General features: G+C 39.9%; 1 protein-coding gene across 1 annotated transcript; it reads left to right on the plus strand.

Annotated features, from left to right (window-relative positions):
* The first annotated feature begins 5,769 nt into the window (after positions 1–5,769).
* Positions 5,770–27,241, plus strand: anos1a (anosmin 1a). Its single transcript, XM_026931652.3, has 14 exons — positions 5,770–6,088; positions 9,526–9,573; positions 16,865–16,927; positions 17,831–18,053; positions 19,056–19,240; positions 19,748–19,877; positions 20,744–20,952; positions 21,865–22,006; positions 22,711–22,821; positions 23,429–23,517; positions 23,899–24,070; positions 24,201–24,418; positions 25,470–25,614; positions 25,931–27,241. The coding sequence occupies exons 1-14, from the start codon at positions 5,909–5,911 to the stop codon at positions 25,978–25,980; spliced, it is 1,965 nt and encodes a 654-aa protein (XP_026787453.3). The 5' UTR covers positions 5,770–5,908; the 3' UTR covers positions 25,981–27,241.
* The last annotated feature ends 383 nt before the right edge of the window (positions 27,242–27,624 follow it).

The following is a 27,624-nucleotide window of genomic DNA, read 5'->3' on the forward strand; positions in this document are numbered from 1 at the left end:
TTTGTAAAGCAATGAGTGTAAGACAAGAAAACCTAAAGTTATTTATGAAATTCAGATTTTCTGTTTGTTAAAAAGTTGTAACACAATGTGCAGTAGTGCTTAGCAGTAGGTAATGTTTGTCTCATTCCTGTAATTCTTGGTGGACATACAGTACATACACACAGGAACACTACTTGCAGTTTAAACACTGGACAACCTCATCCGAGTTTATTCACATTACTAGATAGCTGAAACAAAAACACAACATTGCTTTAGAGAACATTCTGGGGTGGTAATGAAATTTTCAGTGAGCTTCCTCTCAATGACTAGTGCCTGGGGATAGGAGGACAGTCAGAAGGTAGGGGAGAGTCACACATTTCTCTTGCATGATATCATCGTTACTGTACTTAAGTCCTTTTTCAAATATCTGTACCTTTTAAAATATTATCATTTTGTGCAGACTTTATACATTTTTGTCTCTAAATTAGTATGCCTTTTTGATTTTTGCTGTGCTGGTCTGTGCTCAGACTTGAGTTCAGCTAAATTTTGTCTGAATGGTTGACATGACCTCTTAATCAAACCTTCTCCTTGCATGTTTTGCTATATATGTTATATTCTGTGTGGACTTTATGTGCATGCTCTCCCCGTGGTCATGTGGATTTCCTCTGGGCTTTTAGGTCTCTTCCCACCTCCCAAAATGTGCCAGTAGCTGGACTGGCTAAGATAAACTGCGCCTTGATATGAATGTGTGTGTGCATGGTGCCGTTCGATGGAATGGCGTCCCATCTGACTGTCCCAGGATGTATTCTCACCTCACACCAGCTTTTCTGGAATAGGCTCTGCCTATATTGTGACCCCGAGCAGCATAAAGCGATTACTGAAAGTGAGTGAGTGAGTGAATTTTCTCTATGATAGCAGATGTCAAAGATTAGGACAAAAACAGGTTAAGAATGTTTCAAAAAGTTTCAAAAGCATTCTTCATGTGTCTGCTCCCAGCAGAACTGGAGCACATCTACCTTTGGTAAGGAACTAAACTCTGGCATCTCACGAGATCACGAGGAGGCCGAACACAAGCACCCAGAGGCAGGAATGTGGGGAACATGCTCTTTATTTTTGAAGTGAAAGTTGGGGGTAAGTGAAATGGGGAGTGAGGGAAGGTGGCATGCAGGTGGCAGTGAGAACTTGTCCCGGAGTGGAGCACGGCGAGCATTAATTCATTAAATCTTCAGTAACCACTTTATCTGGTTACTGTTCAGGGTTTTGGTGAATCCGGAGCCTATCCTGGGTACACTAGGCATAAGGCGGGAATACACCCTGGATAGGATGCCAGACTATTTCAGGGCACCATTCATATCTAGGGGCACTTTTTTTACATGTAGTGAATCTTCCTACCAGCATGTTTTGGGAGGTAGAAGAAAGCAGGAGAACCAAGAGAAAACCCATGCAGATACAGAGAAACGATGCAAAACACAGTACACCTAGCCAGTATGCCTACCTGCATGTTTTTTTTTAGAATGAGTAATGAATCCATCAGATGAACAGCTAAGACAAAACTTGTATTTGAAAAAAAAAAATAGGGTGCTTAAGACCTGTCAGCAGAGCAGCAAAGAACAGATTCAAGCACTGGTTATGCCTGATTTTGGCCACTTGATGTCAGTAAAAGCACTAGGCACTACACACAATTCAAAGAAATGACTTTGAAACTGTTGGAATGAATTGTGTTTCTGCGTGAATGGCTCTACGGTGTGATTTGCTCTTTATGTTTGTCATGATATTACATAAAAAGGGCTTATATTTAAATGTATGCTATGATCATAAGGGGATCCTTGGAAATTCTTTTCCTCTAGAAGGGGTCCCTGGCTGCAAACCTCTGTTTTAGATAACACAACAGCAATTCAATTGCTCAATCCTGAATTTTACTGACATACAATAAAATATTCAAATGTTACAATAGTCCTCATTTATAAAACTGGCATTAAAAAAAAATGTAGCGTGGTCACGGATTGGAGTTTGGGAACCCCTGTACTAGCCATACCCATAACCACAGTATCTTCAGATCAAATTATTCTATAACTATTTACACTCCTACACCGCACTAATTCTTTCTTGACCTATACTGGTTATAGACTATTTTTGTAAACATAGTTTTATTCTCTAAAACAGATAAAATGTAATAGCGTTTAATTCCACCAGATGGCACCAATGTCCCTAATTTGAATGGCAACTCTTGTGGAGGGTTCCTGAAGTGAAACCTTTTAAACTTCTTTCTTATAATATAAACAAATTCTAAGAGTTTCATATGTTAACCATACACATATTTAAAGAAATCACATTAGACAGATCATCCATCCATTTTCTGCTACCGCTTGTCCTACACAGGGTCACAGGGAGCCTGGAGCATACCCTAGGGGACTCGGGGCACAAGGCCCTGGACAGGGTGCCAACTCATCACAGGGCACAATCGTGCACACACACACACACACACACACACACACACACACACACACACACACACACACACATAATTTAGAGTTGCCAGTCAGCCTACAACACATGCCTTTGGACTGGGGGAGGAAACTGGAGTGCCCAGAGGAAACCCCTGGAAGCACGCACACAGAGTGGAGGTGGGGTTCAAACCCCCAACCCCAGAGGTGCAAGGCAAACGTGCTAACCACTAAGCCACTGTGCCTCCTTTAGACAGAGCATATGTCACAACACACCTTCATGTAACCATTTAAGTGGTTTAGGTGCGTTAGATTAGGGCTGGAACTAATCACTGCAGGGGCAGGGTTGGGTAGCCATGATGCCACTTATTCCTAAAACACAACTTCATACTTTTGGCTGATCAACATACCACAAGTGATCTCTCACTTTTCCAAAAATAACACTGTTTATAGCTGTTTACAAAGGTAAACCTAAGTTGCCAGTGGAAACTCTCATAGTAAAGGCTGACGTAGGTGACCACCTCATGTTTTCCCCCGTGGCTCAAATAAACTGAGAGGATCACCCGGATCTTTCTTCTTTACAAGCACAGGCATTTCCCTGAGAAAGAGGGGGGGCACTCGGGAAAGCCGATTGGTGATCCACAGGAAACAACAAGACCCCACACTGCCTCTGTGTTTCCTCCACACACTCACACATTCACAGCTGTACAGACCATTAGTCAGTCACAGTCAGTTATTTTTATGTGCCAGAAAAACACACATTTGACATTTTAAAGAGTGGCATTTCACTTCATGAAGCTGGACCACCAAAAGCACTTGTTCAGTACAACGGTTCACTACTAGCCCTTGTTCACTACAACTCCCATTTGCACGAAAAAAAAAAAAAATGTGTGCACCCTGGAACACATTATATATGTTTATATTGAAATATATTCATTTAACACTTTATTAGGAACACTATACTAGTACTGGGTAGGGCCTCCCTTTGCTCTCAAAACAGCCTCAATTCTTCATTGCATGGATTCCACAAGATGATGGAAAAATTCCTTTGAGATTCTGGTCCATCACACAATTCTGCAGATTTTTCAGGTGCACTTTCCTGCTGCAAATCCTCTGTTCTACCACATCCCAAAGCTGTTCTATTGGATTCAGATCCAGTGACTGGGAAGGCCACTGAAAAACACTGAACTCATTGTCGTGTTCATGAAACCAGTTTGAGGTGTCTTTTACTTTGTAACATGGTGCCTTATCATACTGGAAGTATCCATTCTAGTATCCAAAGTATCCAAAACGTGTTTGTATATATATATATATATATATATATAAAATGTTTGTGTGTGTGTGTGTGTGTGTGTGTGTGTGTGTGTGTGTACACGTACCTTATATTGTGGTCTAGAGATCAGTTTTTGTTCCAGGGAGCGAGGACCATCCTGAACCGAGATATTGAGGTTTCCGTAAACAGATGTATAACCAAAATTTGTTGTGTGACACAAAGATGGCCATTGTAGTTAAACCAACTAAAATAATAATAATAACAACAACAACAACAACAATAATAATAATAATAAAACTGGTGGTTTTGCAATGCTATTACATTGAGGTAATCACTAAAAAAATATTAGGAAAGGAATCAACTTTACAATTATTGGACCACTTGGGATGGACTGACCCAGGTGTACAACGGAGTTGCACTGAGTTACAGCAGAGACTTGTTTAAGCTAGTTTGCGATCTATGATATGATCAGCGTGATGACTACTGTGGTAGTGGCACTGGCACCACTATCAGCAGGTAGTCAAAGGGCATTGTGGGTAATGTTAGAAACTGTTGATGAAAGAAGTTTAAACCAACTATGTCAACTAAAAAATCCAAAATCAATTTTGGATGCCACTGAAGATCACATGTTAATTGTAAATATTATTATGCAAGTCACTCATGGTGGATTTTTACTTTAATGCTGAGTTTGTGGTGATAATCAGCTGCTGATGATCATAGAAGGGTGATGTCACCTTGGCCTGATGGAGGGAGGACATTTGAAATCTGCCACCTGTATAAATAACGTGGTAAACCGATGATGGAACAGCTGCTGCAGCCACCAGGATGCTTGGCTACTTCGTAAAACGGCACATCTCGTTAACACCCTGGGGTCTCTCCCTTCATCGGGCGCAAACCCATTACGCCAGCTTGCATGCTGGAGTGAAAAACGTGTAGTATTTCATTCAGTGTTTCCTACACGTCATGTTTCGCTCCATTCCTTGGGCAAGGGCACAGTGCCAGGCCGTCAAGAGAGACCCCATGCTGTATGGTAGTGGTTGTTTTAATTACTCTGCACATAAAACCAGTTGTTTTTTTTAAGCTACCGGCAAAAGGACGTTAATAGTTGTGGGGTTCCCTGGATGCTTCCTGAATGCCTTCTTCGAGTCGAGGCTCAGAGTTTGGGATTTGGCCAGGGAAGCTGTTGGAGTTTCGGTCTGACACACACACACACACACAGAGCTGTATTTCAGCACCACAGCTGAAGCCCAATGGAAAATGCGTGCATTGGTTGGCAGCGTTGCTTACCACAGGCACTTAGGCTTTTAACAGCTCAAATAAACAATTCCCCATACCCCATACCACACATTTAACACACACACACACTGTATTCGGGTGAGCAGTCTTGAACTTGCAGGTCTTTGGATTTCTGCTCCAAAGACTTTTTAAAGTCATTTCTTACCTCATGGCCGGGTGCATATGTGTAATATTATTACACATCATGTATTATGAGTTATCAGAGGTGAGTGCTATCATGTGTACCACCAAAAGAGGGCAACAATCATATTGGTTTTTTCGCCACCTCCAAGTTGTGAGCTATAGTGAGAGAAATCGTGTGCAGACACTAACACCCAACCCTCGTCCTGGATTAGGCTATATCCACTATCCTGCACAGAATAGCTCCCAATACACCTGATCCAGTTAATCAGCTAACTGAGTTGAAGTTGGTGTGTTAAAGCAGCGGAAACACTAAAATGTGCAGGACAGGGCGTACTCCAGGACTAGGATAGGAGACCTGGGCACTGACATATTGCAGTATGTCAGAAATAATACTAAAACCTTAGAACTACTATATAAATACATTCCAATCTATTAAAAAAATGATGCAACCTACAAAAGTCAATACCATATATGCAGTCTTGCTTCATTTCATATGTTTGTATAGTAACTTTCGTGTGGAAAGCGCCTGATCAGGTCCTGCGCGCGCACTAGCTTGTTTTCCGCGAGATTTGCCAGGCAAATACAAGCGGCACCTGAGAGCGCGCGCGTCTCCCCAGTGCGCGTCTCCGCCAATCGCCTGTCAGTGTTCCTCCTTTCGACTCCGCCCCTTGCTGTCTGATTGAAGTTTTTTAGTCTCGCTTCGTCCGTCGCTCTCGCGCAAATCCACTTTCTCGTTCGTAGTGTGCGTACAGATTTTGAGCGAAAGAGCAGCCTTTTTTTTCCCCCCTCAGAGATGCTCGTGATGGGTGCTGCTGTCCCGGTTCGGATTATTTTGGCGCTGATTTGCGGAGTTGCCCTGGGGAGGAAACAGGACTCGTCCTCGGCTCTTAGCGGCATTTTTCGCGCAAGGTGCGCCGCCAGGTGCCTCAGCCTTCACAGCGCGCGCATCGCTCACGCGCCGACCCACTTTCAGGTAAAAGCCTGTAGTGAAAGCTTCTCTTTTCCTCGACAAAGACATATATATTTAAAAAAAGAAGAAGAAAAAGAATAAATAAAACTCTAGAGGTCTCTTATAGGTCTGTAAAGGTCAAAAATAAAGCGAAAACTGTTTTTAAAGAGTTTAAACTAGCCGCTGTCAGCCTGTTGTTGTTATTGTTGTTGTTGTAGCCAAAGAGAGATATAGGTTTGGTTTTGTATCCACCAATAGACAAAGATTCCTAAAATATCACAAATCACTTACATACATTTACACTGCCATAAAAGGAATAAATTAAATATGTTAAATAAAATATTTATACTAAAATAACCTTTCCTTGTCACTTTGTTCAAGCGTACACCTAGAAAGGTGCATATATGCTAGTATACCTTTAAAGCTTTGCTCAAAAATTGTGAAAGATTCATATTAAAGATGCAAAAGATACATGTTAAAGGTACATAGTTTACATAATAAATCTATAAAAGATAAAGGTAGGAGGAAAGGTAGTTTTTCTTCCTGTCAAACAGGCAAATAACTGAATAACTTTACTATAAAGTTGGCATGATGCCAAACTTATGATTTTTATATCATTTCTTTATTTATATAACAAATTTTGGGTTTTTTTTGGTCTGAAAGCTTGGATGTATTACTTGGTTACTTGTTTCTCTGTGTAGTTTTCGTCTTTCATTCACTCATCTACAGAGAGCGCTTCATCCCGGACAGGGTGACTGTGGCTCCGGAGCCTAACCCGGGAATACCGGGAGTGAGGCAGGAATTCATTCTGGATGGGACGCCAGTCCATTACAGGGCACCATACACACACTGACGTTGACACACTTAATTTAGAGTAGCCTATTGACGTACTGGCGTGTTTTGGGAGGGAGGAGGAAACAAGAGAACCCAGATGAAACCCACAGGGACATAGGGAGAACATGCAAAAATGTACACAAACAGTGAACTGAGCTCAGGATCGAACTGGGGACCTGAGCTTGTGCCAGTGTGTCTGAGCATCCATGTACAATATGGATGTGTGTGTTTGTATACTTGCTTTGTTATTGCGATTATTCCTGTACTCATCATTCTTCTGCAGCATAATCATGAATTATGTCGTTTTCAATGAACAGCAGCTGCCCCACTAAAGAGCAGCCAGACTCATTTAGCATGCCCTTTTGAGAAAGCTGTGCCTCAGAGTCTGTACAAGCTGGCGTGATTCAACACTGCGAGAAAAACTGTGTATGCAATCTTTTCCATTCATTCTACAAATCCATACTATAATGTATATATAGTAGCTCTATCCTTTAATCTTTGTGTTAGGAAGTTGGCCCAGAGCCAATGAAGGCAATCCCATGTTGTGTTTCCAAATACTCAAAGAAAAAAAAATCTTCTTGAAGCCAAGAGACGTTTATCCAGAAGCGAGCACCCGTGATGTCATCCTGTCTGAACCATCCTGTGTGAGAACGTGCTCAGCAGAGGCCGATCACATCGGTGTCGCTTACCGCACAAGCTTATCTGTTTGGTTCGGTGACCTAGGAAACGTTATCAAAAACGGACATGATGCTCATTGGGGAAGTGAAAAGAAAGGCCACTGTTCTTCAAACAACAGCTAGTGTTCTTTGAACGGCCATCTGCGTTGTAGATCCCTCAGTGAATGCCTTTGATTTGCCACTGACCACAGTCTACAGCACCCACTTCTGAAAAGCTCCCTCGGGTTGACGAGAGCTATTTTGTCAATTATTTCCCTTTTAGATAGGAGATAGAAAGTGTGACCATGAAATTTTATTTGAATGGGTTTATTAGATGAGCCGTGTCAAGGTCACAAAGGTTTCCAGGGTCGTGCTGATCAGAGATTAAGGAAATGAGGCAAGCTTTTAAGGTGGTCTGTTTATTGCCTATGCTGAGCCAGTTTAATCTCTGTCTAGAGATCTGATCCAAAAATGAGTTGTCTGATTTTATATTATACCACAGTGCTGTTGAATTGTCAAATCTGATTGGTCAGAAGGGGTTGATTTATTCTCTTAACAGCAGCTCTGACAGGACAAATCAGAGGTTTATATTAATGTGCTTGTTCAAATACATTATTGTTTCTAAAATAAGAGCTCACTGACAACTGACACTTCACATAATCCACATGTAATAATTAACATTAAAAACCATGTTGTTATTTAACAAAGGAAAACATATAATCATTGATATGGTGACATTTTCTGCAAGGAAATGTTTATTTATGGAAGGAGTCTCCAATGTCAGTACTCAGATGTCAGAGGTAAAGCTGCTCCTTTAAGTTTTTCTACACTTCAGGACAGAACACATTTATTTTTTTATTTTTATTTTTTGTATTATTAACTGTTTATAGATGCTGAAATGGTAGTAATAACAGGAACTCATCATGTTTCACATTCCACACTATAAAATGTATATATAAATGGATTTAAAAAAGTATGTGTTCATTACTAAATAAAAGAATATTGTAGGAATGAAACATTTCAAGATGTACTGTTATTGGAAAAGAATGAACTTGTAACAGCATTGCACCACTGTTGTTTATTTTCCTACAGCAGCACACCCTGTCATGTTTGATCACTTTATGCATTTACATAAATAGAAAAGAACCCAGGTGAAACTATGTTCAGATGATGTTACGGTGTGGAAAGGTTATAAAATCTCAATGCAGTTTCTTTGTTTAACTTCATATATCATGCATTCAATGGAAGAGGTTTGGATGACGCTTATGGAACAAACACATATGAACTACGCCGTGCTCCTGCCTGAGGCTTTGGCTATTGATCCTGCTTCACTGGTCACAAAGGATTTGTCTGGCTCTGCCCATGGCAGGTCCGATTAAAGATGCATGAGGAATAAAATCATCCATGTAGTGCATTTTACATTAATCACGTATTCAGCGTACGCTGAAGAAATCATTCTGTTGGAAACGTCATAAGAGCAGTGTAAAAAAAAAGCTCCTTAAAGAAGCTTGAATTTGTGACAGTTCCTGACATGCTAAGGACCATTACGAGATTTCATATGCAAACAGACTCTGTGATAAGAAGAGGTTGTGAGAGGTTTACAGCATATGCACCTAGGTGACTGAGCTCTGAGCAATTCAAAACGTTTCCTAGGTGACTGTCTTTGAAGTGGATGTGGGTCAGGTTCGATTTGAGGTCAGGGTTACTCAGGTGACATGTTGTGGTACATGCAACTAACAACTTTTTATTATACTGTACACTTTTACATGCACAATAACTTGAATTGGAAATGCATACCATATAAACAAACAGCCTTTTTTTATTTAACAAAGCCTCTTTGTTTCTCCTGCTCAGTTTAACAGTAGCTCTAATCCCAGATGTAGTTCCGTGTTTCACATAAATCTAAATGTGTTTTTTCTCCTAGATTTTTTAGTTATAACAAGTTGTATCCCTTTCTCCTTCTCTTTACAGAGTAATGGATCCCTGGGCTGGTGTCAAGGCCATAAGCAATGTGCAAAGGTAATTTTTGTCAAAATTACACAGCATTACGTTGCTGCTTGACACAAAGCCAGCGCAGATCGGTCATTTTAAAACATCGGTGTGCTCACCCGCCTCCTGTAATGACATCATACATCACACTGAGAGCGTTGTGACGGTTCTTGGTGCAGACCATTATTCTTAGGTGCTTTAAATCCTAACACGAATGTGTGATATATTGGCTAAGCTCCTGGAAAATTAATCAGTGTGAAATGAATGAGATTGAAAAACATGCCTAAAATATATACTCAAAAATATGTACTCATATTTTTTTGACAAAAGATCTATAAAATGTCCACAAGTATGAAATAAGGTTTCTTAAGCACATCCTACATACAGACTGCAAAAATGTTTAAATGATGTCTTTTTACTAATGCAATATTTCCGCCCACTATTAATAATTAGTGGTTTACAGTTTAACAGTAGTTACATCATGTTATACATATTGATACCACATTTTGAAATGATAACACAATGTTGGCTGTTATGCAAAATCAAATCAATTCATTTATGCATTGTTAGCTGTTTAGCTATTTATTAATTGAGAATTGAATATTCAGTACAAATTTTTTGCATCTTACTCCAGCTCTTCCTCTGCCGCTGGCTAAAAGTTCAAATCAGTTTCAGGCTTCCTAAATCTAACATTCATTTTAAGATCAAATCAAATTTATAAATGTAACTGAGAGCTCTGGTGCGAATCCTTTATGTCTGTTTTCTTAAACTGCAGTGCAAAAGTGCTACATATACTAAAAATCTGCTGCTGGCCTATAATTAAACACCGTCAGCTTTTATTACACAGCTTCCAGGTATTAAGGGTGGGCGATCACAAACATATCACGATTCTCTAAGACATTTCCATGATATATGAGATACATCACAATATATAGGTTTGCTAACAAAGTGCCAGCAGAACAGTAGTTTTGTGCTGTTGAATTCTCAATTCTGATTGGTTGAATGGTACTGATTAATTTTCTATTACAGCAGCTCTGAAAGTGATTCCAGCTAAAAGGCAAATCACAGGTTCATATTAATATGCTTGTTTTAATATGATATTGTTTCCATAGTAATCCCTTACTCATGGCCTAGTGTGTAATTGTTTATATGGTTAGTTTTATTGCGTTTTAGGAAGGAAGGAGTCTCCAGTGTCAGTGCTTAGTAACAGTCAGAAGTGAAGCTGTAAAGTTTTCCTACACTCAGTAGTCATGAGGCCTTCGCAGTTTCTCGGTTGCATGACAAGCTGTTTTTTTGTCTTATTCTCTTTGAGAGAGAGAAAAAAGAGAGACTGTGTTATAACATAGCTGTTATAATTGTTATAACTTGTTTACTAGACATTCCAGCACATTAAACAGGACTATAAATGGATAAAAAGTAGGACATGTCGTACTTTAATAAATAAACATTCTAAGTGTTGGAAAATGACCGTGGTATAAGAGGAATAAAACACTTCAGGACTTGCTGTTATTGAAAGATAGTCAGTTTCGGGGTGGTAACAGTCTGTCCGCATCGTGTTGGGCCACATCACACTGCTCCGTCGTTGATTATTTTCCAATAACAGCGTGTTCTGGAGTGTTTCATGCCAGCAGGCTGTATGTTATCTGTCAGCTTTATACTATAGCAGAGAGGTATAAAGCTGACAAGCTGCTCCTGCAGATTTTTCCCCTGATTCTCGTTATTATGCTGCTCAGTTTAAAATATGGTGCACCATCTCTCACTCTCTATCTCTCTGATGTATGGTACAAAGTCAGGTTATTTTTTTCCGTATGTCTCCATTTCACACATACATTTGCATATATTTAAGCAGAATCTAGTGCACATACATACAGTTCTCAAACAAAAAAACCCTCAAATGTCTCACCAGCTGATCTAGGGTCAAGATCACTATAAACAGGGGAGGAATGTGTCACGGAGTCACACCCTCCTCTCGATCGTAGCAGACTGCCTAAACAGACTGTCACTGGTGAGACATTTGAGATTTTTTTCTCTGTTGACGCACATGTTTTCCCACATCACCCCCGAGTAGTCTCACAGTACAGCCAGAGGTTTGACCTCTCTCCTTCCATCCATGAAAACATTTGGCTGACTGTTCCACACATTTTCAGAGCCTTCTCCAGAGAGTCACTTCTCAAATTCACTTTAAACACCACTAATTCCTCTCTATTCATTCTAGCAGACGCTTATTGGTTTAGAGATCCATCAAGCTCCGACAAATAGAGTTTTAAAAGCCTGTGTGTCAGTAGTAACGGCGTTAGCTTTTGCCAGTAGGCCACGCTGCACCTATTCGACTGGACTTAATTGCACTATTACCTCACGCATCTCCTTCAATTAGATAATTAAAGGGTCTCTTTTGCTAATTAGGAAGCAGTTTGCTCTTAGGATGTGCAGTTAGAGAGTAATTAGTAAGTGAATACAACACAACTGATTCATAAGATTGAACCAGACTTATTTATGAGTCTCTATCTGGAAGCTTCGTGCTTAAGATCAGCTTCCCAGTATAACACAAGTGGGTTATAATGATATTCCAGAGGCACTTCACAGCTTCATCTTTTCCACCTTTCTTGTGTTCAGGTGTACCTGGCCTCTGAATGTCAATCACTCTGTTTAGAGCAGAATCCCACAACAGAGTCTCCACATCTGACGGCTTGATTAAAGACTTTTTGACTTGGCAACATTGTCATGACATGCTGTGCGCGCTCTGCAAAGCAAAAAGTCAGCCTTTGTTCTCGTTACACTGTTTACTGTGTTGTCATCCTGATGGCCCTTTGAATTTTGTGTCCAGAATACAAATAATCATCAAGGTGTTTACAAGCGAGCAGTATGTAGATCCAAACACAAAGTCATTTACATCTGGTGACTGTCAGTCACTTCATAACCAGGAAACAAAATAAAGAAAGAAATAAGTACATAAATAAACAAATAAAGAATCAATGATTAACTAACTAACTAACTAACTAACTAACTAAATAAATAAATAAATAAACACAACGTTCTTTACAAAATCAATAATTTAGTAGCTAGAACTTAAAGAAAGAAAACACGAAAATAATCAGAAATAATCAACAACTATTAATAATAATTAATAATGATAGATAATAATAAATAATAAATGACAACAACAATAATATTGTTAATAAATAAATAAACACCAAGTTCTTTACAAAATCAATCATTTAGCAGCCAGAAAAGAAATAAATAAACACCATTATTAATAATAATAATAATTATTATTATTATCATTATTATTATTATTTATTCTATAAACATAATCCAATGATCACTTACAGTATATTATGCACATTATGCAGTCATGTGCTATCATATCAGTTCACTGGAGCCATTGCCTCTTTTTATTTTCTACCCAAAGAACACAAACTAGTCTCACCATGTCAAAATGTCGATTTGTCTCATATGTCGAACGCTAAAACTAATGTTAAATGTCACTTTTCATCACTGAGCTGGCCGCTCCAAAGCACCACTTAAGCAGCACTCCAAAGGGATTAGCCTGCAGCCTGTGCGTCCAGAGATTTGCCCATTTAAACGGCCTGTAGAGTCATTAACAGTAAAAGAAAATCCGTCGTCAATCTGGACTTCGCCGAATGTCATTACACTTCTGCAACCTTTTAAGTACGCTATATTTAAATGTCAGCAGAATAATTAGTATATACCATGAGAACACTCTAAGCTGCTGTGATTATGTCCACACATTCATTTGTGGCCACTCAGTGAATGAGAATCTCAGGAAAGCTAAACATGGCAAAGGGCCCACAAATGCTGGCCTAGAAACTTTTTAAAGCAAATGCAGTTTGTTTAAATGGAAACCACTGACAAATGCTGGCTCTCTCTCTCTCTCTCTCTCTGTCCTTTGGCATTACCTGGGCATGTTCTCAAACCCTGGAGTGAATGTCCTGCTCTTTACCTAGAGTTAGCATTATGCATGGACAGTGCTAATGCGGTTTGGTTCCTGCAGCAACTCGCAGTTCTAACAACTGCCCAAGCCAGAAGTGTCTCTGATTTGCCTTGTAGAGTCACGCTTGGCTAAACTGCAGATTATATATCAGGGGTGGACAAATCATAAATTCATTATCTAGCCCACTGGGCAAGTAAAAGCTCCAGTGTACTGCCCAGCCCTGTTTTCCTAGTTGGAGTAGTGTTTTTTCTTTCTTTTCCTGGTTGTTGAACCTACTTGTCCTCCAAAAAAATTATAATAACCCAGACATCTATGTGTCCTGAGTGCCTGGGCTGCATAAATTTGATGCACAGTTTTTCCAGTACCCTGCATTTACATTTGTGTACTCATTTTACATTCACTTTAATCCAAAGTGACTTGCAAGTGAGGCAGAAGACAACACGAGCAACTTGATGTCACAGGAGTCGACAGAGAAAAAACAAATTTGCCCCATTTGACCAGAAGCAAGTCGTAGGATCACAGCAAGAGTCTCTACTTGGCTGTCAAGTATGAAGCAGTCAAAGAAGAAACGTTACAGTCTCAGAGGGAGAGGTGTGATGATGCACCAACATATCTAAGTAATCTCATAATGGGATTGATAATTACATGATGAGTTGTATCTGAACAGCGCAGGTGCAAAGTTATTTAAGGCTCCAGATCATTAACGTGCTGTTGGAGCGACCTTTTTCCCCTCTGTCTGCTGCTCTTAAATAACCTTTATTTTGCAGCCTGGAAAGAAATGCTCGATTTGTGCCTGAAATGGGGCGGAAAACTAACCGGCGCTGGGGTATAATACTGGTACGCCGCTTTCGGGATCATTCGAGTGGATTAGAAGGGCCTCGCGTGAAAGCTTGGCACGAGCTGAAGGGTGGTTTTAGAAAGGTGATCACTGCACTCCCATGTTTTTCAGGGCCAGTGGTTTTAATCCTCCAGGGCCACAGACTTGGCTCAAGTGCATGTGATTAATAGCCAGGTCCTGTGGTTTTCCCCACCGAATGTGGAATGCATCATATAAGGGTGATATATTCAAGTTCAGAGAGCTGTTGAGTTAACCGAGTGCTGCGCTGCTCAGAGTCTGACAGATTAGAATGTACTCCTGAATACAAGGGTCCATCAAGGCAGTGGTTTGTTGTGCGAGAGGTATATGAATAGTGTAAAGCCTGGAGATTAAGTGTCCTCAGCTTGGCTGTGAACAAGGGTAATTTGATAAGACAGATCACACAAGGAACAGAGTAATAAACTGAGTGTGTATGCCATGGTTGCTAGATGGTTAAGGATTCGTAATGCTTGCAGGAGTGGACAAATGAGAAATTCATTAGCTAGTCCACCCCAATGGGAATGCCCCAATGTGCTGCCCAGACTCATGTTTTGCATGGAAATCTAACTGAATAGGCTAAAAAGTGGTAGCGTAATGTAATAACATATAGCCATGTAGTTTGCAAGATAAGTGCATTAATACAGACTAAAGGAAATGAACGAGTAGCACACTGTGTTTGCGCCCTGGTCAAAAAGTCATCAAGTCATTGGCGAGCGGCGGTGGTATTCTGTCCTCACATCACTCATAAAAAGAGTCTGGCTAGTGTTGTTGTTTTTTTCCTCCAAGTTTAACTGTGAGGTGACTGGAGAGTTATGTTTGTGAGGTGCGTCATGCCACCATAAAGTGTATCACATTTAAATATACACACCAAATGAAATCTTTTATTTTTTCAGGTTACTGAAACCTCTTGTCCAAAAAACACCTATGAATTAAAAACTAACAGGTTACAAAATCTTCATGTCCCAGGCTACTGATTTTTCCACCAAGGAACATCGATCTCTTGTTAAGTTGACTTGTAAGACTCCATTATGTACTCTTTTATGTTATCATCACCCAAGTAGTAGAAATATAGTCAACTCCAAATGAGCAGTTACTGAATGGGGAAAAAACTGACTACTTACCTGCCTTTTACAGGCAGTGATGGATATAATGATTTAAACCCATTTAAATAGCTACCAGAGCACTACTTATGTTTATGAGGGGAGTGTACATGGGAATAGGCAGGGTGCAGGATCTTCCACCAGCGTGCTGAGGGTGTTTGGGGTGATTAGTGTGCTCTCGCCTCGGGCCTTTTTCAGCAGGTTCCTAGCCACAATGTGCTCTATAAAACAGGCTAGTCCTGCTCGCTCTCAGTATCCCTTAGCCTCATTGCCATTATTCATAGTTTCCGACAACCTGCTCACGCGCTCTTTTAAATGTCTGCTCTCAGATATAAACGGCTTTTCCCATTCTCATTTGGAAAAAGTTTGGCCCCAGATAGTCCTCTGAGCAGTCACACACGCTTAAGCATATGTACACATGCATATGGGTATACATAGGCAAGTGATCACAGATGAGTCAAAACAGCCTCGGTTGTACTTAATAAGGACCTGAATTTATATATCACCTTTCACACATTAAAGTGCAGCTCAAAGTGCTTTAAAAAAGGCAAATATCGGAGTGTGTAAGAGAAGAAGCAGAAAATAGAGAAAATAAAAATGTAATAGAAATTCTAAGAATAAATAATTCTAAAAAGTAAGAATAAATTCATAATAAAATAAATAGAAATAGCAAATTGGATAAAGCAGTTAAACAGCTAATGGTTAATATTTTTAAATAATAATTCTATAAAGTTTTAAAGTTAAATGACTAATGGTTAATGTTTTAAATAATAAATATATTAGGTTTTATGGTTACGTGGAGAATGGTTAATATTTTAAATGTGTTCCCACAGTGTGCAAACAAATTGACTGTTAAAGCATGAATGTGAAGCTCCAATCAGCATAAACCATATTGCTTAATTAAATAAGAGATCTTGTGTTCAGAATTAAAAACATGATTAATTGTGCATCCCTGCTATTTTCGCTCTCCCTTTAAGCACAGTGTTATGGCAAAGTGACCGGCATGTCTCATTAATACAGCATGAAATTGGAAATGCGAATTCCCCCGAGGCGCGTAGACCCCTGCTCACTCATGCAGGAGGAGAAGTGTTCCTCTTGGGGTGACTGGATAGAGGACACCAGAGATGAGGCCAAGAGAGGAGAGAGAGAGAAAGCAGAATGTCAAGGCGTATTACTGGGACAAGAATAAAGAGTACATTTGCATTGCTAAATGTAAATGTCAAATGTTGCTGAGGGCTCAAGTGCAGGATTTTCTTTCTTTTGTGTCACCTCAGAGAGGAACAGAAAGCAAATCAGGACTAAACAGTTTATAGACAAACAACAGTGCCACAATGTTTTGCCAGTTTAATGGGTGGCTTTTCTATAAAAACTTCTGGTGGTAGACAAATCTGACTCTCTCCTGTCTGTGCGCAGTGCCTGGAGCCGTGCAAAGAATCTTGGGAACAGAGGGACGGATCCTGTCGAGAGCCATGCGAGGTACTGGCTGCAGAATTCCTCACATTTTCAAAGGTTGCTCTTAGTCTACACTTAGTAAGCATAATAAAATCGCTCTCTGATTCAGAACAGCTGACACTGGTGCTCTGGTTATCTAAATACTGCTGATTGTCTATTGTTCTTTCTGATAGACTTGGCTCCCATATTAGCAGACAATAATAATACCCTAAATTAACTTCCTTTTATTAAACTCCAACTTTTTTTTTTCTTTCATACAGAGTTCAGTTGATATTGTGTATCCTGTAATTGTTCTAAATATGTGTGTGTGACTTTCTTGTATAATACGAAATGATTTTTGGCTAAGTAGTGTTTCTCCTTTCCTGTTACATGATTCATAAAATCACAAGAACAATGGGATTTTCAAACATCTTGAGATCTGCATCCGTGCCAACGACTTCATCCAGTTTGACTGTTTTATATATTAATAACACATGCACTACTAGTTCGACTCTGGCCATAGATTTACTGCCAAAAAGATAGAACGCTATGAGTACCATACACACTGTGCTTGCTTAATAATTCAGTGCTCGGGCTACTTATAAATGCATGGCACGTTGAACATACAAATAGCCAGTAACAAATACAAGGTTCAACATTTTTTTCCTAGAATGATGTAATGATATAATATGTCAAATTTAGTAATCATCCATTTCCAGCTATGAAGGTTTGCCCATTTCTTTGACACCAATTCTCATAAATCATAAATGAAACTATTTTTACTGGCCACGATTTTGCATAAATGGCTAAATAGAGATGTTCCTGGATATGAATGCTGTAATATTTCTTCCTGCTTTAATTGCCAAATAAAAGGTCACCAGTGCTGCATGTTAAAAGCAAATGTATGTGATTGTGCTGATGCAGTTTCCTGTGTCCTCTTTGTCCCAGCGCGTGTTTGCCAAGCGTCATGGTGAGTGTGTGACGAGCTGTGAGTTCCTACGCTCTGTAATGGTGCTGAAACAGGGCGAATGTCCGGCTCCAGAACGAGCCAGCGGATTCGCAGCCGCCTGTGTGGAGAGCTGTGAGGAGGACAATGAGTGCCCGGGACACAAGAAGTGCTGCGCCAATGGCTGTGGGCACACATGCCAACCGCCCAGAAACCTCTACAGAGGTATAACACGACAAAGTCAATCCAGTAATGTCATTCTCCACATATTCCTCAAATGCAACCTTGTGCTATATATAAATAATTAGATGGTGCTGCTCCAGGAGGTGCCCAAACACCTCCCCTCACTCCTGCTTTTGCCAAGCCATGGTTTAAAAACCTGGATTTCTGCTTGGCACTAGTGAAAAAACAACATAAAGGAAAGTAAATGCACTGACACAATGTAACGACTCTTCATCCTTTATTCAAAAATATGAAGAGGTCCGGCTGCAAGGCAATTCACAGTTTTATGTGCTTATTAAAATACAATATCATTTATATAGTACCAAATTACACGGGACATGTATGGTGGATGCTCCATTAACTGATTTTTTTAATCAAATATGATGATATGGTACAGTTTCTTTGAGAAGATGTTTATTTAATATTTTTTGGAAAGAGTCTCTAGTGTCAGTGCTTTGTAACAGTCAGAGGGAAAGCTGTAACTAAAATTTACCAACACATGGAGGTGTGTAGCACGGAGGGCTTTGTGGTTTTGCGGTATCGTGACAAACTGCATTTTTTTTATTTTATTTTATTAACTTAGAGACAGAACAAAGGAGAGACTAGAAAGGGAAGGGCTGCGCATAGTCATAAACATATAAGGAACTAACTTGTTTTGTATAATAAATGTTATGTCAAAATAAACTGATTAAAAAGTTCAGTGTGTGTTTGTTTATATAAAAGTGGTATAAAGAGTAATAAAGCACTTCAGAGCATGCTGTTATTGGACAATAATCAATGTCAGGTACACCATCACACCACCTTGTCATTGATTGTTTTCCTATAAAAGCACATCCCATCATGTTTAATTCCTTACTTAGTCTAACCCATTACATTGCCAGTTCTTTTAAATCCACTCAAGGAAGCCCACAGAACTGCACAGTTTAGTGTTTTCATATAAGTTCATCTTATAAAAGGCTTTATTAACATGATAATGAACTGATGTTAATATTCCTTGCTGACCAGGTGCTCCACTGAAGCCCAGGAAGGAGCTAGTGTTTGAGGAGATGCCATCTGGCGTGTTAGAGGTGCGCTGGTCCTCCAAGTTCAATGTCTCGGCTGAGCCAGTGCTGAATGTGCTGCAGAGGCGCTGGAACTATGGCATCCACCCTAGCGAGGATGGCGCAACTGAGTGGGAAGTGGTAGCACAGGTGTGTGTGTATTTGTATGTTCCTGTGAGCCATGGACAGATAGGAACATGCTAATGGTGGTTAGATTTGAAGGAGCAAATAAGTTTTTTTTTCCACCATCCATCCTTTGAGCTGAGCACTCACCGACTATTATGTTGGGGATTCTGTCTATTCTAGCAAATTCTTTGAATCCAGCAAAAGTACAGTGTAAACGTAGCCTCAAAGGTACAACGGTGGTCCTTAAGACTCAGTTGTGTACTTTAAATGACGTTTAAAGCCACGACATTTACATTCCCATGTGAAAGATGTATTATATAGCTCCACACCTGGAAAGATATGTTTTGGTACATGTTTTCAGTGTGGCTGAACATGTAGATCCACTATCCTTTCATCCAGCCATCTATTCATTGATTGATCCATTCTTTCTTCCTTGAAATAAGTCAGTCATTCTTGTTTTTTTTTCATCACAAATCAACCGTCATGCTGTACCTTCTGTCTGTTGTACTGAATCCTGTGTTTTTGATGTAGACCTCAGAGGAGCGTGTGTGGCTGGCTGATATTCGTCCAGGTCGCTGGTACCAGTTCAGAGTAGCAGCAGTCAACGTACATGGAACAAGAGGATACACCACCCCCAGCAGACACTTCAGATCCTCCAAAGGTAAAGCAAGTTGAATCAAAAGAAGTTAAAGGAATAGTCGTATGCTTTTTTAACCTAATCTCTGTCCACCACATGTGCAGTTACCACTGACCAGAACCTTTTCCTGATCTGACAAAATAACTGAAAACCAGTTCACTCAAAACTAGAAATTATAATTGAAATTTAAGGGCAGGTGTTGAATTTTGTCAATAGATGTAAAAAATCCATGGCCGTGTTACACGAACTCAAATCTACAGCTTTTATACAGTATGAGTAATGCTCTTAGGGTACGACAGACATGAAAGAAAGAGTTTTTTTCCCAACTTCTTAATGCTGGAGCAATTCAGTAGAAAGTCATTTCCGTTTCTTACACAGTGTGAGTAATCACACAGAGATGTTTATTTGTATAGCGCTTTTAACAATAGACATTGTTACAGTGCAGCTTTACAGAAATCTGGGTGTAGATTTAGATCCCTAATGAGCAAGTCAAAATGAGGAAAAACTCCCTGAGACAATATGAGGAAGGAGAGCAACCAGACTTAGAGAAGAAACCCATTCTCTTCTAGTGATACCAGACTGTAGAATTATGAGTCATTACAAAGGCATTACATTACATTATAAAGGTGTAGAAGAGTAAAGGCAGTGTGTTGAAAGGATGATTACTACATGCAAATATGCTTAAAAGTGCGCTTAGACTTCCATGATAAGTGAGTTTGGAGTAAACAGATGCAGTAGATATAGATTATGGTTGAATAACATGGTATATATTTAGACAAATTATATAATGCATACAGTTCTTGTGAAGAACACTCTCAGGGAGGAAGAGTTTCAGAGGGAACATTACTCTCCCTCTCATAACTAACCATGTTGTCATTTGACCCTCACAGATCCACCCCCACCCCCAGCGCCTTCTGACCTACAGGTCAGTCACATGACCTTTGGATCGGACAGGTCGGTATCGGTGCATGTGAGCTGGGTGTCTCCAGCAGACCCAGATGTCCCAGTGCACCACTACAAGCTATCCTGGAACTTGATGGTCAGTGAAGGAGGGTACACAATGCCATCCAAACTCAAGAGGAGAATGACCATCAGTGGGGTAATTCCTACTCACCTTTCTTCCATTCTCATTTTCGGTTCATCCTCTTTCTCTCTATTCCCTAAATCCATCCCCTTAGCTTGAAGCCAGACGATCCACAACCCCCCATTTTTCTTTTTCATTCAACGAGCCACAACAAATGAAGTATAACAGTGCAAAGAGGCGTAATATAAACAACTCGTGAGTTTGCCTTTGATCATGCAAAGCCTTAAATTGAGTGCCAGGATGGTATCACATTGCATGAAACCCACTGGCTAAAGGCCGCACTTCACGAGTCTGTCCGGCATAAGGCCAAAAACAGCATATCAATTCTCATTGCGTTTGAGAGTGGGAAATCTCTTAATAACAACCAAATTGTTTTCCTTTGAGTGAGATCATTTTCAAGGAGTTTGTTTTTTTCCCTCCCCCAGCAATTTTGGCGATGGCAGCAGCAATGTTTGTGTTTAATGTACATGCTTCATTTTTTAAAGAAGGGTTGAGGGGGGATTGTTGACATTTTCTTGTTAAACAAAATTTTTTTAATATCCACTGGATGAACTGGGACACATCAAAACGGTGGTTTAATAGGGAACCTCCCGCGCTGTATTTGAGGCTTCTATTACAAAAGGAAAATGATGCAATTAGGTTTACCAAGGCCATACCGAATACCACATACAAATATGGAATTACATCATACTGCCATATAAAATACTCATCAGTGATCTAAATGTAGTTTTTAACCTTATTTACCTTTTATTTTTAAATATATACTTCTGTACAAGCCTACTAACCTTGCAGAATTCAATACACTGTGTATTTAGCCAGGGTGTATAATAATGGTTCATCCTAAGAAGGCTGATCATTCTGTCCTGTAGCACTGTTCCCATCTCAGCAACTCAGATTCGGTGTGTGTGTGTGTATATGTGTGTGCAGGATTCTGAATCAGTTGAGCTGGATGGGTTGAGGGAGGACAGGACTTACACAGTGGAGCTCCAGTCCGTGTCATATTGGGAACAGCTTCCTCTAAAGAGCTCCAAGGCTATCCTGCGTTTCTCAACACAGCAAGCAAAAACCGGTACGCAACTCACTTAGACACTTATCTCAAGAATGATAGATGACATTATGGCTTGCTAAGTGCAGATATTAGAAGAGGTGCCAACATTTGTAGCATTTACAATTTTTTACCCCTTGTGAATTTGGGAAACATCGGAAAATTGCGCTTTTCTGCCTTTTAAGGTAAAGCAACAGTCAGACTGAACGCAAGTAAAATTTGCCTGGTATAAAAAATGACATTTACTTCTGGTAGCATTTACTTTTGCTTCGTGCAGAGTATATATTGGAGAAATTTGACCCGTGAAGTCACAAGCCTCTGTCTTGCGTGCCAGTAGAAATCAAGTGGCTTCTTTGGTTGGTACAATAAAATGGAGAAGCTGTTTTTTTCTTACTGTTGCTTGGTGCACATCTGAAAAAACATAGCCTTCTCGTTCACCAGCATACACTATGGGTTTTGCGGTAAAATTCTGCTTTTTCTCTCTGACTCCTTGGATTTTCTTGTTAGCAATGTTGGCACCTCTCATGTAGTCCTTGTGGATGTGGTTTTCTTTGCTGATACACAGTCTTTCATAAAATATACTCTTTGTAACAAGGTGAATAACGAAAAAGAAAGACTTTTTTTGCCAATGTGTTTTAATCTCCCTTAAATTTAAATCGTAAAACTTACCTTAAATGTGGACTATATTCATTATATTTAACACAGTAATTTTCTACTTTTAATATCAGAACCCACAGCCAGCCCTGTGCTTCAGAAAGGTCAGTCAGACATTCTGGATGTGGGTACACCGTTCTACCAGGACGGACAACTCCAGGTTCGAGTCTACTGGAAGAAACGAGGTAAGAGGAAAGTGATGGATCATGTCTTTCATCAGTCCTGGTCTATAGGGGAAAAACCCTGCACCATTTTTGAAAAGGCCGCTACCTCAAAGCATAGATCTGCCTTTGTGTAAACAAACTGCTTATCATAAAGGTAAGGATCAGGATTAAAGGCAGAACAATGGCGGCATCTCCACTTGGTACAGAAGTCTATTTAAATCATTGTCCTCTTTATCTTGTGCTAACATGACTGTTTTTACTTACTGTGGGAAGAAATAGTGACGGTTAGTGAATGATTTCTTTTTAATCTCATTCTTTCATGTAGTAAAAAGCGCCTGCATTGGATACTGATCCAAAGACAGAGTTCATAAATCATTTTTATATAAAATTGCGAAATTGTCCACAATTCAAATCCAGTCATGATCTTTCTAATGGATGAGAAACAGATTCCAGCAGATTTGTGAAGTCTTATCACTTTGGTATATTACCAAGATGGCTGCAGTGATACTACAAAAAACTGACACACATTGTAGATTCAGTATGTATGATACATATGTTCTGTATTTGGTTTAGTCAAGTACAATTTTACTTCTCGTCAAGGCTAAAGCCACTGTCTTTTCTTCATCAGACCCGAATGTGAGCCGTTACCGTGTGCAGTGGTTCCCAGAGTTTTGTTCTCATAATGGAACCAGACTCCAAGAGAAGCTCATTACACAGGTAGCATCTCAATTTGTCTTACCTCACATGAATTCACAGGTATGGGGGGTTTTACCTGACAGAAATTCAACTACAAGACAAATTACTCCAGGAAACAACAATTGATCACTGCTGATGAAAAACACTGAAGGGGAAATCTCACCTGCATCAATCACAAAGAGCTCCATTTTGCAAACTGAATAAAAAACATTTATAACGGAAAGTAGTAGTCTCGAATTACAAAATTAGAACATAGGTCTTCATGTAAATGTGAATATTGGCTACAATCATTTTTTAAGTCAAGACAGACTTAAGCATGTCAAGCTAGACATAAACTGTACTGTGATTTACTGCATGTTTTGGGTTAAGTTTGGTGAATCCTTTATTTGTTGTACTGTGTAGGAGAATTACGCCAGCTTACCTGGTCTGCAGTTTTCCTGCAAGTATAAAGTGATCATCCAGGCTGTTGGGTCCAAGAGCCGAGCACAGGCAGAGAGCACCACCTTCTCCACCCCACCATGTGCAGCCATTCAAGGGAAGAGCTCTAAACCCATTACCTGCCCTGGAGATCCTGGTTAGTCACCATTACTAGATACTTACACGACATGAATAAGACAAATTTTCTGAACTTTTAGGTAAATGATTCAGTGCACATTCAGATGCTTTGTCTTTTCTGTCCACTGTAATTGTTTTTCTCTTTTCAGTTGCGCCTGCAAAAGTCCAGGCGAGGACAGAGAACCTCACTGCAGTCTTTTCGGTGCATGACAGCAATGTGACAGCTTTGTTCTCATGGGTGGTAGCTGTAACCCAACCCCCTCAGCAGGTCACAGGTTACCAAGTCACCTGGGCGGACGTCACAGCTGAGAGACGCAGCACCAACCAGGCCAACAGCCTCATCTCTCAGTCCCAGATCCTCCCTCCTGTGAGTCCGTAATCCAGCTCTACTTTACTCCTTCCTCACTTTGCCGCCAAATGGGTTTTGTCCCACTGTCTCTGTCATATACAGAGGCTTTTACAAAAACCTGGGCTGCTTGTTAAACTCCCAGCACTGCATAGCCATGTATTTTTACAAGATGGTTGTAGCATGAAACACTTTGTTTCTATTGATTCAGGAGGTCTGAGACTGCTTTAGGCTGCTTTCACACTTGGCCTTTTTTTCTCAACCACCAGCGCACGTTTTACATGTATTCCTATGGGAAGCGACAACAATGCAGGCAGACTGTGGTCGCTTTTAAAAAGTGCTGCCGTCTGCATTTATTTGGGCACAGTGGAGCATCTAAAGTTGAAAAAGTTCAACTTTTTAGAGAAGGGCCAAGTGACAAATGGTTTTTAGCTCTCAACCAGTCAGGTCACATCTCAGGGGACAAGCAAGGGAAACAAACATAGAGGATATAATGGTGCTGAAAAAAATGTTTTGTTAGTGAGCAAATGTAAGGAGATACAATATGTTGAAAATATTTGACTACCAATATTCAAAAATTGCAGTGTGCTCAATGTGACATCCCTTGTTAACTGTGGCTGCATACAGTTAAGTCACATAAGAAGCTCAAATTGTCTTGATTTTCTGCCTAAAATGCTACAGCGTAGACAGACATCCTACTCCTCGCCAGCGTTAAGCCAATCTTTATTTAATCATTATTATTGATTAATAAAAATCTAGATAAAAAGCTAGGCTGGTGGGAAAGCAGCATTAGTTTGTTTGATGAGAGCATGCATACAGTATGTATCTCACAGTGCCAGAGTGTACAATTTGCATTGCCTCACTTTGCTTTTTCACACATGCCAGTCACGTCCAGGAAGTAATGCTTGTTGCCATGTTTCAAAAGACTCTTAATGGAATGTTTGCAAGCAAATGTCCTACTTGCGCCAGTTAAGCTGCACCAGCAGAAAATATTGACTCCAGTCAGCCTTGGATATTTCAGATGTTCTGTATTTACACTCTGTCCACAATCTCCTTGTGTTTTTTTCTCTAGGAAAGAAAAGAACTAGTTGTCTCTGGCTTGCAGCTGGCATCTCTCTACAGGCTGGAGGTGGGAGTGATCACCGCTGGAGGTCAGGGCCCGACAACATTCAGAACTTTCCAGACTCCAGGCCATGCCAGGCCTGTCCTACACTACAGTAAGGACCTCATTTAAACTCTGATTTCTTTGTCAGGTTATTTCTATACTGTGACGGTCTGTGGTTGTGTGAAATGAAGGGCTTCTTGCTTAACAAGTTGTTTTAATAGCAGTATCTGAAACGGTTCTTTAAATCAGAAGTCTTCATATCATTGGCATTGCCACTGGGACAGAGAAGATGAAGTTCATCAAAAAGGAATTGAATAGTTAAATAGCTCAGCCCTCTAATGTCAAGAGAAACTCTGTGCACAGATGTGTTTTTTTTTTTCTTCTCCTCAATTAACTGAACGCCCGCACTGTTTTGTCCATATCTGTAGAACCCAAGGTGAAAAAGCACCATTTGAGGTCAGTCATAGAACAGCACTGAAGCTCACACTGGAACATACCATCTTAAACTCCCCCAAACCCAGCTCCTCAGGAACACACAGAACAGAAAGAACCAAAGAACATTGAACAGATCATTCACTGAGAGGATCAGAACCCTGAGAAAACATCTGGCTCTGGGAGAGTTAGGAGAAGGAAATTATGAAAGCGATTACTTGATCCCAGACGTTCTCGACGAAGGATTTCCATCCACCAGAGAGCCAGAAGAAAAGGAAAGGATAGTGGTAAAAACAAAACACAGCAACTGAAAAAAAATTGTAAAGTAATGATCATAAATGGATATGCAACTATAACCTGAGTGAGTTTTGCATTGTTTTTTTTTTTTTTTTGAAAAATTATCCCTTGATATTCCCTTTCTTTCAATGGCACTTAACCGACAAAGCAGACTGACTGTTAACCTTCACCTCAGCATAACCTGTGTTTAAAAAAAGTGTCTGCAAGTCCAGTGTTGCATGTAGTGAGAAGTTTTGCTTTGACCCATAAATGAAGTGGACTCGTGAAGTGGTGTGCGACTGCATGTATAGTTCCCCCATCATAACTTCCTGATTTGTGGGCATGCACCTTTACTATGTGTCAAATTACAGTTATACAAATTGCGATTCATATTCGCTGTGCTGATTTTCAATTCTGTGTGAGTTCCTTGTAAGTGCAATAGGGTTGTTACGGTTTCACAGTTAGTCACAATGTATATTTTTCCACATACTGATTAAAATTTAATACTTTTTTGGCTCAGTGCGCCACTTTTCCTTGCAGCCATTCTCTTTCATCTTATAATGACAATGTGATAAATACAGATATTTGAGACATTTATACAAATATTCCCTTTCATTTTCATCCCTGGCTTGTGTTTTGTTAAAATGGTTGATTATCACCATGATAACTGTGATATTTTTTTGCCTCGGTTATCATATCATGCAAATTCCAAACCGTAACACCCCTAAAGCACACAAAAGAGTGTGTTGTTTTCCGTGTGCTTCTCATGCTGTGGGATTTTATCTGTTGTGTAATTCTTGTATATAGTACGTCCTTATTTATTTGTATTTGTATTTGCTACAACTGTGTAATATTTGGTGCGTGTGTGTCTCTGTGTGTGTGAGAGAGAAAGAGAGAGAATGTATTGTGTATTCTTCCCATCATAAACATCCTCGCAAGGAGTTTTGTATAAAATAGATTTGTAAATTCCCATGGATTTAAAAGTGTACTGTACATATTTTTTATTATTAAAAAAAATTCCCCACACCCTATCTGTATTGTCCCTCAGCAGATATTATTGCTTTTTATTGAAATTGATATAAGCGATGAACTGAAATGCTTTCACTTGACTAACGTCTATAAAAATTTCCTTACACCTGGAATCCATAATCCATCAGAACAGAGTTTGGAATTGGCACACAGAGATACTGCATTCTTTTGCGATAAAAGCAAGCCGTCATTCCCAGCCAAACTAAAATCCCATCATGGCTAACACACTGCGCTATCTGTTCTCTATATAATGATCTCACTTGGGTTACACACACACATACACACACGAGGGAGAAGTGCTCTGTTAGAGCCTGCTCATTCTCCTGGTTTCTATTTGCAGAGTCTTTCTGTGTGTGTGTGCAAACAAAGCAGTGGCAAATCTCCT

This window comes from Pangasianodon hypophthalmus, chromosome 26 (assembly GCF_027358585.1).
Source record: "Pangasianodon hypophthalmus isolate fPanHyp1 chromosome 26, fPanHyp1.pri, whole genome shotgun sequence".
NCBI classification, from domain to species: domain Eukaryota; kingdom Metazoa; phylum Chordata; class Actinopteri; order Siluriformes; family Pangasiidae; genus Pangasianodon; species Pangasianodon hypophthalmus.

Coding starts and splice junctions, on each gene's coding strand:
- anos1a (XM_026931652.3), top strand. CDS start 5,909: ATGCTCGTGATGGGTGCTGCTGTCCCGGTTCGGATTATTTTGGCGCTG. Junction 6,089..9,525: donor ACGCGCCGACCCACTTTCAG/GTAAAAGCCTGT, acceptor TTCTCTTTACAG/AGTAATGGATCCCTGGGCTG. Junction 20,953..21,864: donor GGAGAATGACCATCAGTGGG/GTAATTCCTACT, acceptor ATGTGTGTGCAG/GATTCTGAATCAGTTGAGCT.